This window comes from Salmo trutta, chromosome 39 (assembly GCF_901001165.1).
Source record: "Salmo trutta chromosome 39, fSalTru1.1, whole genome shotgun sequence".
Taxonomy (NCBI): Eukaryota; Metazoa; Chordata; class Actinopteri; order Salmoniformes; family Salmonidae; genus Salmo; species Salmo trutta.
This window is the reverse complement of record NC_042995.1, coordinates 21,617,106-21,634,439: the sequence shown is the minus strand read 5'-3', so window position 1 is coordinate 21,634,439 and position 17,334 is coordinate 21,617,106. Positions and strand designations below refer to the sequence as shown.

Sequence of the window (17,334 nt, the reverse complement as noted above, 5' to 3'; positions counted from 1 at the left end):
TGATAATGCCCCCGTGTACAAAGCGAGGTCCATACAGAAATGGTTTGTTGAGATAGGTGTGGAAGGACTTGGCTGGCCTGCACAGAGCCCTGACCTCAAACCCATAATACACCTTTGGGATGAATTGGAACCCCGACTGCGAGCCAGGCTAATCGCCCAACATCAGTGCGCGACCTCACTAATGCTCTTGTGGCTGAATGAAAGCAAGTCCCCGCAGCAATGTTCCAACATCTAGTGGAAAGCCTTCCCAGAAGAGTGGAGGCTGTTATAGCAGCAAAGGGGGGACCAACTCCATATTGATGCCCATGATTTTGGAATGAGATGTTCGACAAGCAGGTGTCCACATACTTTTGGTCGTGTAGTGTATGTCAGAGAGAACCTTGAAGCCCAGCAAGATGGCTGGAGCTGGTGCTCATCATTCAGGTAACAATACAAACACACACATCAAATCTCTTACCAGAAGAAAATATAGATTTTCATTCTCAGAGCTTGAAATAGCAACTGAACATGTAACCAAAGCTGAGACAAAAATAAAGATGAGGTTGCAGGAGAAGAAAATGTCTGTCAGATTGATGTTATAATAGCAATGTGTGCCTCAGTATATTTTCATTTGACGGAAGAGACCCTCTGGAGCTGCTGCAGTGTGTTCTACTGGCTGGGATCATAGGCCTATGTGTCTACTGTAATGAGTACAACATCCTGACTAAAGAGAGACGAACTAGAGACCAGCCACAACAAAGTGACTTAAAGAGAGCAAACCAGCTTCAGAGAGAGACAGAAAGACTGAGACCGTGGTAATAGGGTTTTTATTAGCCGATATGTTTCGACTTGAGGTTGAGCAGTAAATACATCTTCCCCTTCAAGTCAGAATGATCCTCAGCCATAATGTTTGCATCACCGCAGTGATGAATGCGGATATGGCTAGAAAACGTACCCCAATCCAGGGATGGAAGACGTGCCTGTACTCCTAATGATCCTATTATCCGATATGGAAAATCAAGAAGATTGAAATAGTGCTCGTTCTAGCATTAGCTAGCCTAGCATGCTGACGGAAAAGGCAGTTAAATAAAAAAAATAGCAGTAATTCAATCTTCTTGATTTTCTATATCTATTCATCATCAATTGCAGTATTAGTAAGTGTTGATGATAATAGTTCTAATCACACTTAATAACTGTTAGTAAATATCCAATTCATTATGTGTATGTTTTCTAAATGATGTCATGAACCAATAACTCCTTTACAGTTGGTTTCTAATTGAAATAATACATCATTTATAAAATATGAAAATACAATTAACAGACACCTTAGTCATTAAACATGACAAATATTTTGTAACAGTGTTCATGAAAATAATGTTTAATTGACATTTTTATGTTTGTGCTTTTCTAATAACCAATTTCTGTGTTCATGAGGGACTCATTGAACGAATGCTCACTATCAGTATCTGCAATTTGGCAGTACGCCCAGAAACTTGTTTTGAGAACGAAAGATATCTTAGTTTCAAGGTCTCAGCTTAGAGAGAAGAAGCCTCGTGAGGTGTTGGTCTGTCACATGCATGACCCAGTGTTGGTCGGTCACATGAAAGAAGTAAACGTTAATGATTAATTAATTATGAACGATGAATAAGCTAAATCATGCAAATATAATTTGTCTGTATCTAAGAGGACTGCCCCAGGTAGAGCTCCTGATTGACATGTGTACTTGGTGCACTGAGTTGGTTGGAACCTCTCCAGCGCGCTGATAATAAAGAATTATTAATTTAAGATGTATCTTCGAGTGTCCCTGTGTAGTATTTCCACAACAATTGTTTGAGTCTTATATCTCCCTCTCTAACTTTAAGCATCAGCTGTCAGAGCAGCTTACCGATCACTGTACCTGTACACAGCCAATCTGTAAATAGCACACCCAACTACCTCATCCCCATATTTTTATTTATCTTTTTGCTCTTTTACACCCCAGTATCTCTACTTGTACATCATCATCTGCATATCTATCACTCCAGTGTTAATGCTAAATTGTAATTATTTAGCCTCCATGGCCTATTTATTGCCTTACCTCCCTACTCTTCTACATTTGCACACACTGTACATCGATTTTTCTATTGTGTTATTGACTGTACGTTTGTTTATGTGTAACTCTGTGTTGTTTTTGTCGCACTGCTTTGCTTTATCTTGGCCAGGTCGCAGTTGTAAATGAGAACTTGTTCTCAACTGGCCTACCTGGTTAAATAAAGGTGAAATAAAAAATAAAAGAGTGTTGGTAAGTGTTTCCTTGGGGACCCTATAATCTTTGCTACATTGCATGTTTTCTCTTAGCTACATTATGTAGCTAACATATTCTTGCTTTACATATTCTGCTTTGATTTAGAAGATACTGTTGCACAAACAACATGCTGATTTAGGTCTACACCATCACTGGTATTATCAGGCTGTATTAGCTAGCTACGTTTGCTCTTACTCAGTACATTTATTAGCTAGCTAGCTATTAGCATTAGCGGCTAACAATTAGCATCTCACAAGCTTTAGGGCAATTTGCTAAGAAAAGACAAACTAGCTGTTTGCTGATGTAAGAAACACAAACCTTTAGTGTCATTATAGAAGGCTAGTAGATTTATATTAAGAAGAAATGTGAAAACAGCATTGTTGTCATCAATATTGTTGACCTGGCCAAGGCTTTCGACTCTGTCAATCACCGCATTCTTATCGGCAGACTCAATAGCCTTGGTTTCTCAAATGACTGCCTCGCCTGGTTCACCAACTACTTCTCAGATAGAGTTCAGTGTGTTAAATCGGAGGGCCTATTGTCCGGACCTCTGGCAGTCTCTATGGGGGTGCTACAGGGTTCAATTCTCGGGCCGACTCTTTTCTCTGTATATATCAATGATGTCGCTCTTGCTGCTGGTGATTCTCTGATCCACCTCTACGCAGACGACACCATTCTGTATACATCTGGCCATTATTTGGACACTGTGCTAACAAACCTCCAAACGGGCTTCAATGCAATACAACACTCCTTCTGTGGCCTCCAACTGCTTTTAAATGCTAGTAAAACTAAGTGCATGCTCTTCAACCGATTGCTGCCCGCGCTCTCCCACCCGACTAGCATCACTACTCTGGACGGTTCTGACTTAGAATATGTGGACAACTACAAATACCTAGGTGTCTGGTTAGACTGTAAACTCTCCTTCCAGACTCACATTAAGCATCTCCAATCCAAAACTGAATCTGGAATCGGCTTCCTATTTCGCAACAAAGCCTCCTTCACTCATGCTGCCAAACATACCCTCGTAAAACTGACCATCCTACCGATCCTTGACTTCGGCGATGTCATATACAAAATAGCCCCCAACACTCTACTCAGCAAACTGGATGCAGTCTATCACAGTGCCATCCGTTTTATCACCAAAGCCCCATATACTACCAACCACTGCGACCTGTATGCTCTTGTTGGCTGGCCCTCACTACATATCCATCGCAAAACCCACTGGCTCAGGGTCATCTATAAGTCCTTGCTAGGTAAAGCCCCGCCTTATCTCAGCTCACTGGTCACCATAGCAACACCCACCTGTAGCACTCGCTCCAGCAGGTATATTGCACTGGTCATCCCCAAAGCCAACACTTCCTTTGGCTGCCTTTCCTTCCAGTTCTCTGCTGCCAATGACTGGAACGAACTGCAAAAATCTCTGAAGCTGGAGACGTATATCCCTCTTTAACTTTAAGCATCAGCTGTCAAAGCAGCCTACCGATTACTGTACCTGTACACAGCCAATTTGTAAATAGCACACCCGACTACCTCATCCCCATTTTATTACTTACCCTCTTGCACTTTTGGACCCCAGTGTCTCTACTTGCACATCATCATTTGCACATCTCTCCAGTATTAATGCTAAATTGTAATTATTTTCACCTCTATGGCCTATTTATTACCTTACCTCCCTACTCTTCTACGTTTGCACACACTGTACATAGATTTTTCTATTTTTATTTTTAAATAAAGGTGAAATAAAAATAAATAGACAGGGGGCGTGGCTAGGTCTGTGTGGAAAGTGGCACAGAGAGAGATGACTCAAGTAGCAAAGTAAACTATAAAAGTTTACATTACACATGGCGTATCACATTTAACAAACCAAACAACTGGTATAGAAGGTAAAGTAAAAACCCAAACCGGTCCCTGCATAAATACTGGTATATCATAAAATAAGGTATACCGCCCAGCCCTAGCTACAAGCCCAAGCAGCTGCTGCGCTGTGACACGCGGATCAACCACTTCAGGGCAGGCTACAAGAAAGATCTGATAACCAACAAAGAAGCATTGCTCTTCCAGAGGTTACTGCGGGGTATAAAAGAATGTCTGTGGGAATGAGTGTACTGTATGTTTTATCTTGGACCTTTGCCGTATTTTTCATATGTATAATAACAAAGTGTGATTCAGGTGAATGGTATTGCTTGCTGCAAATAAAGTGTGACTGCCAAGTCTAGCCTTGCTATCTCACATTAAAGGGATAGTGCAATATTTTGGCAATCAAGCCCTTTTTTCTACTTACCCAGAGTCAGATGAACTCATGGATACCACAACACATGATACGTATTACACATGATATGTATGTCTCACAAATGCAATTTCGATTCAATACAACCTTTTTTTATTTACAGCTTTAATCTTTATATGTGTGCACTGCTTTGCCTATTCATGTTCACTTTCACTTTAATCAATAAATAAGTAATTCATTTATAAAGCTATAACTTGTCATTTCATTGTGAGCCTTTATTCCCCAATTTCAGCGTAAATCTAATGTCAGTAATTTTATTTTGTGTGCGTTTGTTTTGATTCAACTGTAAGCCAACATGACTTAGAACCAGTTGTGAATATTTTGTTCATTGTGGACAAACCTGCAAAAGAGAGATGAACTACAGACAAGTTGTAACAGTTATTCCTTCTGTTCCTAGACACTGACAATACATATACCCACATATAGTAAAACCTTTCAGTATAGAACACTGTGTGCTATGAACATGATCACAACATCAATTTGCTTTGAAAGAAACAATGTTTAATAAGGACGCTTTCACACATCCTGTAAAGGGGTGATACAGCATATCCTCAGAGCAAGGGGAATGATGATGCAGGGTCATAGGTCGTGTTGAGAAACTGTGTCACTTCAATTCTATCTGGCTTGCTTGAACACTAGTGGGTATTTTCTATTCTCTGAGTTATATTGTCTACGGTATGTTTATAATCGTAGCAAAATTGAAAGAATAGGGCAATTTATGGATAATAATACAGTACAAATGAAAGCAGTTTATTTCTCAAAAAATTGTTTCACCTTGTGCTGTAATAATTGCAATATTCCACATAGGGGCAGGCTGTACCTTACAGTAAGTAACCTTTCTGTCTGCATGGTCTGTGCTACTGACTTATGGTGCATTCGGGAAAGTTTTCAGGCCCCTTGACTTTTTCCACATTTTGTTACGTTACAGCCCTATTCTAAAATGGATAGAATCAAATAAATTCCTCATCAATCTACACACAATACCCCATAACGACAAAGCAAAAACTGTTTTTTAGAAACATTAGCAAATGTATTACAAATAAAAAACAGAAATACCTTATTTACATAAGTATTCAGACCCTTTGCTATGAAACTTGAAATTGAGCTCAGATGCATCCTGTTTCCATTTATCATCCTTGAGATGTTTCTACAACTTGATTGGAGTCCACCTGTGGTCCACCTGCTTGTCCTGAATGCCAAGCGTCACGTCTGGAGGAAACCTGGCACCATCCCTACGGTGAAGCATGGTAGTGTTAGCATCCTATTGTGGTGATGTTTTTCAGCAGCAGGGACTGGGAACCTGGTCAGGATCGAGGGAAAGATGAACAGAGTAAAGTACAGAGAGATCCTTGATGAAAACCTACTCCAGAGTGCTCAAGAACTCAGACTAGGGTGAAGGTTCACCTTCCAACAGGATAACGACCCTAAGCACACAGCCAAGACAACGCAGGAGTCGCTTCGGGACAAGTCTCTGAATGTCCTTGAGTGGCCCAACCAGAGCCTGGACTTGAACCCCATCAAACATCTCTGGAGTAACCTGAAAATAGCTGTACAGCAACGCTCCCCATCCTACCTGACAGAGCTTGAGAGGATCAGCAGAGAAGAATGGGAGAAACTCCCCAAATACATGTGTGCCAAGCTTGTAGCGTTATACCCAAGAAGACTCGAGGCTGTAATCGCTGCCTAAGTTGCTTCAACAAAGTACTGAGTGAAGAGTCTGAATACTTATGTAAATGTTATATTTCAGATTTTGCTTTAGGTTGATGAGGCTGGAAAAAACTATTTAATCAATTTTAGAATAAGGCTGCAATGTAACAAAATGCAGAAAAAGTGAAGGGGTCTGAATACTTTCCAAATGCACCGTATATAGGTCGGCAACCAAAGAGATTTAAGCTTGCAGTTTTTAGTCTTGATCTTTGAGGAAAACGACATAACATTCCAGCATTCAAGTTTACATCAAGTTCATTTGAGCCATCTTTGGGGCCCTGCAAAGTCTGTTAAGGTGCTCCACGGGCCCTGTGGAGCCCCCAGGGGCCAACCGACAAGATGGCCATGGATCTATGCACAGGGCCCGTGGAGCACCTTAACAGACTTTGCAGGGCCCCCAAAGATGGCTCAAATGAACTTGATGTAAACTTGTTAAGGTATTGAAATAATTCTGTAATATTCCAAAATGCACTCTACTCTGGACCTATGATCATGTTGGCCTAATAGACTTAGCTGATGTAGGCCACTAAATAAATACATATTTAGAAATAGAAAAATGTTTGTAAATGGCATTGGTAAAATAGTTACATGCCACAAAGCACATATATTTCTAATTGTATGTGTTTGTTTTCCTTTAATATTCTTCTGAGACTATTTGGAATCGCCTACTGTGCGCCAGTAAAATTCGATGCTGTCTCGAGAACCACCTGGGACAGATGTTGTTCATAACGCGCGGCGGAGTCGAACCGGGAACTGTTGTCGCGTGGCAAACATGTCTACAGTCTCCAGTGTTCACTGATAAGCAGACTTGACATGGACATGGGTACGGATTCCACACAACCCAGAGGTCTCGTTAAATAAACTAGATTCGTAATTAGAGTCCTCTTGCTGCTGTCTTCGCACTCGACTTCGAATTCATGACTGGTATTGTGGCACGGTATTGATGCGCTCGATACTGCGCTCAGATCTACAGAAGCCCACTCCGCCGGCCGCAACTCAACGCTTGAGGACGGAACTTCACGCTTAGGTGTGAGACTTTTGGAGTTGCCTAATTGGAACCGCAATTTTGGGCAATGACGGACTCTACAGCCTCAGACCCGGTGAGGGTGAGCACCATCCCGGATCCAACTATTGTTGATCCGTCGACTGTGAACGGCCAGTGCGACCCGACAGATCAACAGCCACCCAAAAGAGCAAGTCAGGGGGAACCTACATTCAAGATGGACCAGGAGATGAAGATTAGCAATAGCGTGGAGGGGCAAGGTAGGCCGATAACTATGAGAAATCAAACAAATATAGAATACGCCTGCTATTTAAACGTAGACTAGGATACTTCAGCCTAGAGTGCGTCTGAGTTGTGATATATGTGCGCCTTCATTGGATAATATCGCAATATTATTAATCATTTTCAAGGAAGGTTTTTTTTAATGAACGCTTCGTGCACCAGAATTTATTGCAGTCCACTAACACAATATAATAGTCTGTCGATAGTACAAAGTAAACCAACATTCTATGTACGTTTCGTATTTTTTCTTTTAGCAGAAATATCTCAACAAACTAAACTGTCATAGCAATGCATTTGAGTTACTCTGAACGCTTATGGGCTACTCCCAACCAACACGTGTCTAGAATTTCCATTATACGTTATAAGTAATCTCTTTAAGCAGACTGGAGACCTGAAACAATTATGGATTACACTTTACTTGAAGGGGGTATAGTAAGGCAGCCGTAACACATTTATTACGTTTTACACTGACAGACAAACTGCTTGATAATATCAGGGCACTAACTCCATCACCGATCCTACACATCTAAGCAATACGTCTCTGAGATAATTGTATCAATGACCATTATAGTATAGCCTACATGCTGGCACTCTGATCAGCCGACTCTAAAATAAAACATGTCCACACCCTCTAGCTTCTATATGCAATTCACCTTATTCAAAACACATTTTAGAGGAATATGTATTTATTTATTATGCTGACTCTGTTGCAAAATGTTTAGTCTTTTGCAAAACATTTCGCAATAGAAACCGTTAACTCCAAACTGAAAAGGTTTTGTAACGGAAAAGAGGGTTTCTATTGGACAAATTCAGGTAGGTTCCTCCCCGTTTATTCCGTTTTTTCTGTTTGCTTCAAATTGGTTCTCAACTGTAAAATGGTTTCTTGTTGCTAGACGTAGTGAATACATCCCAGGCTCTTGAGGTTGCAGTCGGTCGGACTCAGCTAGTGACCAACTTGATTTAATGTCTAGAAGATCATTTCTTGATGGCCCACAGTACCTCATCATTATCACTATCGCGTATCGCGAGACAGTAGTTTACTGTGTAACCCTACACTATTATCACACCTGAGCCAGTCCTCACACCTCTGGGTTTTCATTAGTCTACAATACAAGGATCCTTCAAATTTGTGTATTGCTTCATTTTTTTTGTTACAGAAACCAGGAAGCTTCATAGCATGTACATAATCTTAAATCTATTGTAGGGAATGGACAAACGATTATGATATGAGTGCTAAAAGCATTCTGGAATCTCACCCTTGCGTGTTGCTTTTGACAGGCTTACTGGAGAGCAGCATGAGGCTAAAGCCCCACGAAGCTCAAAGCTACCGCAAGAAAGCATTGTGGGTCTCCTGGGTTTCCATCTTTGTGACGCTGATCCTGGCAGTAGCAGCTTTCAGTGAGTATACGTTTCTTCGTTCTCTTGTTCTCTCTGAGGGATGAGGGAATAAGCCTGGTCCTAGATCTGTTTCTGCTGCCTTGCCAACTCTGGTGAGTTGATAAGACAGCACAAACAGATCTGTGACCAGGCTTTGAGGCAATGTCTTCCTGGTGAGGATTTTTATATGCGACAGTTCCCAATAGGCTCTTGTTGAACTTGTCAATTTTGCTAATCTTATGACTATAGATAGCACGCCACATGTTGTATGGGTGTATCTACTCTAACACATAACATACAGTACACATACCATACTGCACATGTTTACTAAACATACACTACATGGCCAAAAGTATGTGGGCACCCCTTCAAATTAGTGTATTTGACTATTTCAGCCACACTAGTTGCTGACAGGTGTATAAAATCGAGCACACAGCCATTAAATCTCCATAGACAAACATTGGCAGTAGAATGGGCTTATGAAGAGCTCAGTAACTTTCAACATGACACCGTCATAGGATGCCACCTCTCCAACAAGTCAGTTGGTCAAATTTGTGCCCTGCGAGATCTGCCCCGGTCAACTGTAAGTGCTGTTATTGTGAAGTGGAAACGTTTAGGAGCAACAACGGCTCAGCCGTGAAGTGGTAGGCCACACAAGCTCACAGAACGGAACCGCCGAGCGCTGAAGTGGGTAGCTCGTGAACATCGTCTGTGAACATCGTCTGAACAAAGCTTGCTGCAATTGGACTCTGGAGCAGTGGAAACGCGTTCTCTGGAGTAATAAATCATTCTTCACCATCCCAGACGAATCTGGGTTTGGCGGATGCCAATGGTTTGTCAAGATCGGTGTGGAAGAACATGACTGGCCTGCACAGAGCCCTGACCTCAACCCCATTGAACACCTTTGGAATGAATTGGAACACCGACTGCGAGCCAGGCCTAATCGCCCAACATCAGTGCCCGACCTCATTAATGCTCTTGTGGCTGAATGGATGCAAGTCCCCGCAGTAATGTTCCAACATCGAGTGGAAAGCCTTCCCAGAAGAGTGGAGGCTCTTATAGCAGCAAAGGGGGGACCAACTCCATATTGATGGCCATGATTTTGGAATGAGATGTTTGATGAGCAGGTGTCCGCATACTTTTGGCCGTGTAGTGTGTCTTACAATGTTTGACTCCAGAAATGTGCAACATTCAAAAGGTTAATGATGGTCTTATAATAGTAAATGATGCTTGGTAGCCATTTTGCTTAGCAATGGTGGGTTGGCCAAAGTAGAAACAGATCTGACTGCCAAGCTACAGTAAATTGACAGGAATAGAATATATACTTTATTGTCAACACACAGTTCAGTGCCTAGAGTCAGTTCTGGGGTTATTAAGTACCTTGCAGGTATCATCTCCTGCTATGTAGGAGATGATACCTGCAATCTAACCAGCAGCCCTCCTGGTTGCCAGTTCAGTTAGGACAGAACACTTTTTTTCATGCCTGGCCCTGGGATTTGAACCAACAACCATACAGCTACTGGTCTGCCTCTCTATCCTCTAGGCCATCTGCCACCCCCGAACGGCTTTCATTCTGCTGGTGGTCATGGAGAGTTATTTCTAGACTGTTACTAGTTTGTGTTTCTATTGAACTTTCCTCCTCTATGTAACACTTCATACAGTTGAAGTCGGAAGTTTACATACACTTAGGTTGGAGTTATTAAAACTTGTTTTTCAACCACTCCACAAATTTCTTGTTAACAAACTATAGTTTTGGCAAGTCGGTTAGGACATCTACTTTGTGCATGACACAAGTAATTTTTCCAACAATTGTTTACAGACAGATTATTTCACTTATAATTCACTGTATCACAATTCCAGTGGGTCAGAAGTTTACATACACTAAGTTGACTGTGCCTTTAAACAGCTTGGAAAATTCCAGAAAGTGATGTCATGGCTTTGAAGCGTCTGATAGGCTAATTAACATCGTTTGAGTGAATTGGAGGTGTACCTGTGGATGTATTTCAAGGCCTACCTTCAAACTCAGTGCCTCTTTGATTGACATCATGGGAAAATCAAAAGAAATCAGCCAAGACCTCAAAAAAAAATGTGTAGACCTCTACAAGTCTGGTTCATCCTTGGCAGAAATTTCCAAACGCCTGAAGGTACCAAGTTGATCTGTACAAACAATAGTACGCAAGTATAAACACCATGGACCCACGCAGCCATCATACCACTCAGGAAGGAGACGTGTTCTGTCTCCTGGAGCTGAACGTACTTTGGTGCGAAAAGTGCAAATCAATCCCAGAACAACAGCAAAGGACCTTGTGAAGATGCTGGATTAAACAGGTAAAAAAGTATCTATATCCACAGTAAAACGAGTCCTATATCAACATAACCTGAAAGGCCGCTCAGCAAGGAAGAAGCCACTGATCCAAAACCGCTATAAAAAATACAGACTACGGTTTGCAACTGCACATGGGGAGAAAGATCGTACTTTTTGGAGAAATGTCCTGTGGTCTGATGAGACAAAAATAGAACTGTTTGGCCATAATGACCATTGTTATGTTTGGAGGAAAAAGGGGGAGGCTTGCAAGCCGAAGAACACCATCCCAACCGTGAAGCACGGGATAGCAGCATCATGTTGTGGGGGTGCTTTGCTGCAGGAGGGACTGGTGCACTTCACAAAATAGATGGCATCATGAGGCAGGAAAATGATGTGGATATATTGAAGCAACATCTCAAGACATCAGTCAGGAAGTTAAAGCTTGGTCGCAAATGGGTCTTCCAAATGGACAATGACCCCAAGCATACTTCCAAAGTTGTGGCAAAATGGCTTGACAACAAAGTCAAAGTATTGGAGTGGCCATCACAAAGCCCTGACCTCAATCCCATAGAAAATTTGTGGGCAGAACTGAAAAAGCATGTGCGAGCAAGGAGGCCTACAAACCTGACTCAGTTACACCAGCTCTGTCAGGATGAATGGGCCAAAATTCACCCAACTTATTGTGGGAAGCTTGTGGAAGGCTACCCGAAACGTTTGACCCAAGTTAAACAATTTAAAGGCAAAGCTACCAAATACTAATTGAGTGAATGCAAACTTTGACCCACTGGGACTGTGATGAAAGAAATAAAAGCGGAAATAAATAATTCTCTCTACTATTATTCTGACATTTCACATTCTTAAAATAAAGTGGTGATCCTAACTGACCTAAGACAGGGAATCTTTACTAGGGTTAAATGTCAGGAATTGTGAAAACTGAGTTTAAATGTATTTGGCTAAGGTGTATATAAACTTCCGACTTCAACTGTACATTATCTGAGGTGGACATATTGAAAATAAAGCAAACAAACAAAGCATGTTCGAATAGTTATTGAAAAGCTCAGATTTCTCCGTATTGTATTAGAATACAGTAACTTCTATAGCTCTCACAAGCTCTTTTTTGTGTGATATAGCTCCACAAGACTTCTTCAGGATGGGACCCATGTGGATAAGATGACTCATGTTGTGCTTTGGGGTTGCAGAGTGGAGTATGGAATCAGATTTTTTCTCTCCGTGCTGTTTCATTTCAGCCAGTGTATGAATCTCAACCCCTCGTATATGTCAGTCAAATCATGACTTTTCAAATTTGACTGAGAACGTTTTTTTTTGTCATTTGCACTTTTTTTTTGCGTTGACAAACCGCCATGGCTGATTAGTCATGCTATATTATCACCCTAGGTTTTAGTTGCAGTTGGATTTCCCAGATGCAGTAGGTACTAGGTACAGTGGTTCAACGTAGGTGTTCACCGTATAAAGTTGGTAACATGATTTTACCTTATTCCATGTCTTTAAATTATTTTGTCTTTTAATTTGTAATATATTCAACTAATACAAATTGTTTCAGTGAATAGTAAAAATGCAGCAGTGAATAGTAAACAATGAAAAGTTCATACAAAACGACTAACTTTCTATTGGTCAAGCGGCTCAATTCATCTCTGTAGGAGTAAGGTGAAGATTCAGCACCCGAGAATAAGTAAGGAGGGCGGGATGCTGTTCTGTTGACTGGAAACAGATCTGGGAACAGATCAAGGTGGAGCCATATTCAGCAGCAATATTCAGGGGAGTTTCAATCTCAAGGTTGCAAGGGCCATGTCCCAAATGCCCCCTCTTCCCTATATAGTGCACTACTTTTGAGCAGGCCCATATTGGGCTCTGGTCAAAGATAGTGCACTATGTAGGGAAGAGGGAATAAGGTGCCATTCGGGACACAGATGAGGTTTTATACTTAGGCAAGGCTGTGAAGAACATATAGAGAGAAGACTGAAGCCTTGATCAAAGGATGTGTACCTGTCTTGCCTAGAGCTATGCTTGTTATCTACAGCTAACAGTACATTATAATACTGACATATTTGTGCCAAGCAGAGAGTCATCAAGTCCCATTTTTATTCTTTGGTATGGCTCGTCCGGGTATCCAGCCTCCAACCTTCCAATCTCAGGTGGATAATCTAACTACAAGTCACTGAGTTGGAGAAAGATACAGCCGTTGTAAAAAGTGATCTGCTTGCACACTGATATCTTATTACTCTGAAATCAACCTGCCCCTCAAGAGAGAAACAGAGAGGGCAACAAGCCCTTGTTCAATCACCTCCTCCATGCAGTGTCAGTTTGGAATGAGAAATAGGAATTTAATTTAGAATAGTTCTACAAGCTCTTGGTTTAGCCACAGTCCTAGTTGTGTGGGTTTATGGGGACACACAATAGTTGTTATAGTATTGGACGAATCTGGTCTGTAATTGTGTTTTCGACTGCAGAGTTTCCTGTTTCTAAATGAGCTGCACATTTCCTGTTCTGACGAGGGCAGCAGTCCTTCCTCCTTTTTCTCTGTCAGAGTGTGTTTGGTGGAAGTTACTTTACTTTTAACACCTCGCTCGCTCTCGCTCTCGCTCTCTCTCTCTCTCTCGCTCTCGCTCTCGCTCTCTCTCGCTCTCTCTCGGCAGGTTAAAAAACACTCTCTCGCTCTCTCTCTCTCTCACCCTCGCTCTTTCTCCCTGCTTACAGTTTTTCTCAATTGCTAAAACACAATTTCTGAAACCTTGCTCCATTTCCTGAAAACATTAAACACAAAACCTCATCTTCAAGCACTATTTACATAACCTCTGACTCCTCTCGCAAAATGGAACATTCGCCTCAAAACAGCTTTACCTGTGTTCAAAATCAAACACTGTTCTCAAATCATAAACAAAGTGATCAAAATGATATACGCTCTCAAGCAGTCAGTAAACAATACACCCGAAAAATAGAAAACACATTGTTCAAAACATACAATTCTCAGGGAGAGGTATATTTTTAATCGAAAAAAATATTCATATTTTTCCGTCATTGTCTTTTGATGAACGAAAACAGGTTCTATCATAGTAGCTCAACATTGATCAGAAATTACTACTCTGCTTTGCTCTTTGCAATTTTGTTTTTGTTCTTCCTCCTCCTTGTACCCCTATTTTTACAGTACTATACCCTGCATCTCACAAACTTGTCCTTTGTCTCTGTGATACTGTAATTCTTGTTCTTTGTTGATATGAACCTGCAACCAGTCAAAATCTATTGAGCAGTCAGTACTGTCAATAAATGGAAAGCACAATGTTCAGGGCCATACAATTTGTCCATTGTACAGTATACAGCCTACAATGCACTGTACTACAGTATACAATACTAAAAGGGACAAAAATCAAAGGAGTAAACATGTGATCAATGTGCTTCTTCTTGTCTTTGGGCTGGGTCAGGCCAGAGCACTTCGTCGACATCACAAGCAATATTGTCCCTCCTGAGGCAACGGGCGAAGAAGCCTCTTGTGTGCCGTATCCAGCCCTGACATGATTCCTCACCTATATCACCACAGGCTAAATCCATGGCTTGCAGCAGATTTACTCTGGTGTAGGGTTGTCTATCATACACTTTCCATCTCCAAGAGGAGAAAAACTCCTCAATCGGATTCAGGAAAGGCGAGTATGGAGGGAGGTACAAGTTCATAAACTGCCCATCGACGTTAAACCATTCCCTTACCTGAGCAGCTCGTGGAAACTGACATTGTCCCACACTATCACATAGGTGGGAATGGGATTCTCATTTAGCTCTTGACCCTGCTGCTCTTGAACCTGCTGCTCAAATAAAATATCTCTTAGATTGGCAATAAATGTTAGAAGGTGCTGGGTGTTATATGGCCCGAGTGTAACATGGTGATGTAGAACACCATGGTTGCTGATAGCAGCACAGATTGGGACATTGCCACCTCGTTGACCAGGGACTTCAACAATGGCCCGCTGTCCAATCATGTTTCGGCCTCTCCTTCTCCTCTTTGTTAGATTGAAGCCTGCTTCATCGACAAAGATGAACTCATGGGGTCTGTCCAAGGATTCCAAGTCAAATATTGTCTGTGTAGAAATACAATATACTGTATGTAGGATTTTATAAGTCGTACAGAGACAGTGCTATACTGTAGAGTACAATTAGGCCTACTGTATGCACTTCTGATTCACATACATTGTATGTACTGAAGAGTAATGTCATTCACATAGTATGTGTTAGCACTGTAGACAATCTGGATTACAGTAAATGTTTCTGAATGTACACTTACTTGCACATACTGAGCTCGCAGTTCTTTCACCCTTGGTGAGTTGCGCTCAAAAGGTACTCTGTATACTTGTTTCATTTGCATCCTGTTACGATGGAGGACACGGTCAATTGTGGAAATGCTCACACTGTTGATTCCCTGGAAGTGTGTGTTGTCTTGTATCACTTGTTCCTGGAGTCGTATTGCATTATCTTGAAGGACCATGCCAACTATAACGGCCTCTTAATCCCGAGTGAATATAGCTGTCCTTCCACCTGCATGTGGCAGCCTTGCAATTCTACAAAAAGTAGTTGTGCAGTTACAAAACATATACATGCAGTACAATACATACAGTGATTAACTTTACAAATGTCTATTGAAACAGCTGCATATAGTGTAGTACAGTAAATCTGCAATTATAAAAATACAGTAGTATACTGTACCTGTTCTCTTCTCTGAATGTCCTTACTATGGTGGACACAGAAAATCGGCTCAAATTGGGTTGCACTCTAAGTCCTGCTTCCCTCATTGTCAGTCCATGGACAAGAACATGGTCTATAACTGTTGCTCGAATTTCATCAGATATTTCCACTCTTTGTCTTCCTCTTCCTCTTCATCCTCCTCTTCCTCTTTCTTGCCCTCCTCCTCCTCGTCGCCCACCTCGCATACGCACTCGTCCTCGTCCTCTCACATTGTTTCTTCTATCCATTCTCAGACTTTCTCCTTCCCACCTTCAACAACCTGTTTGCTTTCTGAACTGGCTTATATTGGTTGTGTCGCATCATTTGAAACAGGTTAAATCCATTTTGAGTGGTTGTGTTCAATCAATGACATGTGTTCTCTATTTGTATTTGATTGTTGCCACTTGTGTTTACCAGTATGGATGACATGTGCATTAGAGTGCAGAATGTGTTTTGAGAATGAGAATGTGTTTAGAGTTTTGCTGAAAAGTGAGCTCTGCAAATTGTGTTTTACCATGTGAAATGGTTTAAGGTATTGACAACAGACTGCATAATTAGCTAAATGAGTCCAGGCAACTGAGAACTTTGTTCAGCCAATGGGTTTTAGTGTTTTAGCAATTGAGAAAAACTGTAATAAACAATGCTTAGTACATGATGTTCAGTTCATAGCATCAACCAAGAACCTACAATAAATGACTTCAATCCATTTAGTGGCTTTACAATCCAGCATTGTAAATATACTGTACATAGGTTGAATCCCAAATGGCACACTTTTCCCTTTGTAGTGCACTACCTTTGACCAGAGCCCATATACGGAACAGGGTGACATTTGGGATGGAGACATACAGTACTTGTCAAAAGTTTGGACATACCTACTCATTCAAGGGTTTTTCATTATTTTTACTATATTGTAGAATAATAGTGAAGACATAAAAACTATGAATTAACACATTTGGAATCATGTATTAACCAAAAAAGTGTTAAACAAATCAAAATATATTTTATATTTGAGATTCTTCAAAGGAGCCACCCTTTGCCTTGATGACAGCTTTGCACAGTCTTGGCATTCTCTCCAAACTTTTGACTGGTACTGTACATTAACCACATATACACAGTACACACCCCTTCACAGTTCTGAAGTCAATGAAAGCAAATATTGATTGACGATATTGCATTATCGCACCAGTGGTGTAGGTTAAGCAATTAACGTTATTTGACATCGAGATTAAATGGGATTAAATGGCTCTGCCACCCTTTATGGAATGTTCTGTGTAATCCAAAAAACAGACGTTTTGGTGTGTCCCGTATCATCTTCAGTGTGTATGTACTGCGTAAGAAAAGTGACTGATTGGCTATTATGGGTATCTGGGACCTGGGATCTTTCT

The 17,334-nt window shown here is 41.2% G+C and overlaps 1 protein-coding gene across 1 annotated transcript in view; it reads left to right on the top strand.

The window, feature by feature from the left end:
* Positions 1 to 6,963: 6,963 nt before the first annotated feature.
* Positions 6,964 to 17,334, top strand: part of LOC115179284 (transmembrane protein 163) — a 45,429-nt gene continuing 35,058 nt past the window's right edge. The window contains exons 1-2 of the mRNA XM_029740664.1: positions 6,964 to 7,520; positions 8,821 to 8,940. Coding sequence (XP_029596524.1) covers positions 7,331 to 7,520; positions 8,821 to 8,940 — 310 coding nt within the window. The 5' untranslated portion in view covers positions 6,964 to 7,330. The remainder of the gene's footprint in view (positions 7,521 to 8,820; positions 8,941 to 17,334) is intronic.